This window comes from Atta cephalotes (genome assembly GCF_000143395.1).
Source record: "Atta cephalotes unplaced genomic scaffold scaffold00008, whole genome shotgun sequence".
Taxonomy (NCBI): Eukaryota; Metazoa; Arthropoda; class Insecta; order Hymenoptera; family Formicidae; genus Atta; species Atta cephalotes.
Window position 1 is genome coordinate 5,030,138 of NW_012130072.1, and position 2,167 is coordinate 5,032,304.

Sequence of the window (2,167 nt, forward strand, 5' to 3'; positions counted from 1 at the left end):
AACGAAAATTGAGACAATGAAAGTAAAATAAGTGAATGACTCCTTATTTAGTAATTATACAATGTATATAACAAAATATATAAATGCATTAATTTATAACAAACTTAAACGTACTTAGTTTAAATCGATGTTAGAAAAAAAATGTATATAAAGTAAAAAGGAATAAAAAATATCTAACTTTATTAAATTAATTAAAAATATTGCGGTAATTTTACTTTTACTTTTACAAATCATTTGATAATATTTAAAACACTTAAAAGTAAATAATATTTTATAATATTTAAAATAAATTATAAAATAATGTTAAAATTTATAATTATAATATTTCTATAATATAAAATAGACTTTAGCTCGTTTAAAATTTTTTTATTGTTGACTAATTAATTGTTTCAGGAACAAGTGGATATTATTTTGTTTAAAGTTTAATTTAAAGGAATCAGTTATCAGTCTTTCATGGATTCGAATTTATTGGCCTCTATAATTAACCGATCTACAACTTATACGATTTTCGATGCATATTTAAAAGGAACGAGATTTGAAGACGAGCTTTATAGAAGCAGACAATATTACAAGTGGAAGGTCATTGCAGATAGTACAGGGCAAAGATGGCTTATCCGCTTGATTTCTTTGCTGGATGTTTGGGAGGTAAAGTTTTGTGTATATACAAATAAAATTACTGATTTTATATATTTTTAAATTTTAATTATGTTTTTCTTTAAGCGTTTTGATATAACTTATATTATTAAAATTATTTACTGTTTTTAAAATTTGTCGTTCGCTTGATAAAAATGTGCAATTAGTACTGGAATCATTCACTTTTCATATGATATTTACGTTATTTAAATAAAAAGATTCACTTGTGTTAATGGAAGTTAAAGTTATTTGTTTTTTATACAGAGTTCAAGAATTAGTTTCAAAGAATTAGTTTCCTGTGGAACACCCTATATAATTTGTAATTGATTTAAAATAATCAATAATAAGAAACAATTATCATATGTTATCATATATTATCATATGACTTGATTATCACAGATCAAGACTAATACATTTAGAAAATTTTATAATTTCTTTGTTTTATCAAACTGACGCAATTAACAATTCTACTAATTTATATTAGTTTATGTTTTAACTTGTTATAACATTAGAACAATAAATTATATCTTTAAAAGAAAGTGTTATAAAATTATTCGATCTTTTTATTGCATCAGGCAAGTTTTAATAAATACAAAAATATACAATATAGCAATAGATAGTATCCAGATAATATTAATACATAAAAGACGTTAAAGATGTCATAAAAACTTCTTTTAGACATCTCTGAAAGATAGAATAAAGCCAATAGCTGCGTTCAGCAGAGAGAAGTTCAGCTTTGCAATTGTTGTAAAATTCTTGAATATCATTAGTTTATACATTTAAATTCCATGAGGAACTAAGAGCAAGACCAATCATATTGAAGAATTTTACAATAGTTGCAAAGCTGTTTTCTCTGCTGAATGCAGCCAATATTTACGCCATATATACAGAAAAAAATAAGTGAGAAATTTTTGCTGTATCCAAGTAACTTACGAGAAATATAGAAAATATATCCGTCGTGTTGCGTATTGTTCCTGGCTGAATCACCTTAGTGAAAAGTTTAATAACAAATGCAAATTGCTATTAATTTAAATTGTTAGTAATTTAAATTGTTAGGAGTGTCTTAATATCTTATATCTTAACATTTGTAATATATGCAACAAATTTTAGAATAAGATATTATCTATTACTTTATATCTTAACATTTGTAATACATGCAACAAATTTTAGAATAAGGTATTATCTATTATTTTATATATGTATATGTATATTTATTATTCTTATTTTCTAATAAAACTTTGTAAAAACACATTTTATAAGTGATTGTGTCATTTTACGTCTTATTTATAAACATTATTTGTAATTTTTTATGAGTAATACATTTCATTCATAAGTAGCTGTACTCCCATCCCCATGAGATATATAATTTGAATTTCCAATCTTTTTTATAGTAGTAACAGTATAAAGATGTTATTGATATATTTTATTAATATATTTTATTTATTTTAAACATAATAACTAATACTTGATAAATTTTTTATTTGTAAATACGGCACATATATATATATATATATATATATATATATATATATAT

The 2,167-nt window shown here is 22.3% G+C and overlaps 1 protein-coding gene across 1 annotated transcript in view; it reads left to right on the forward strand.

Annotated features, from left to right (window-relative positions):
• The first annotated feature begins 605 nt into the window (after positions 1-605).
• LOC105627269 (mitochondrial basic amino acids transporter-like) overlaps positions 606-2,167 on the forward strand; it is a 7,166-nt gene continuing 5,604 nt past the window's right edge. Inside the window, exon 1 of the mRNA XM_012208556.1 lies at positions 606-645. Coding sequence (XP_012063946.1) covers positions 606-645 — 40 coding nt within the window. The remainder of the gene's footprint in view (positions 646-2,167) is intronic.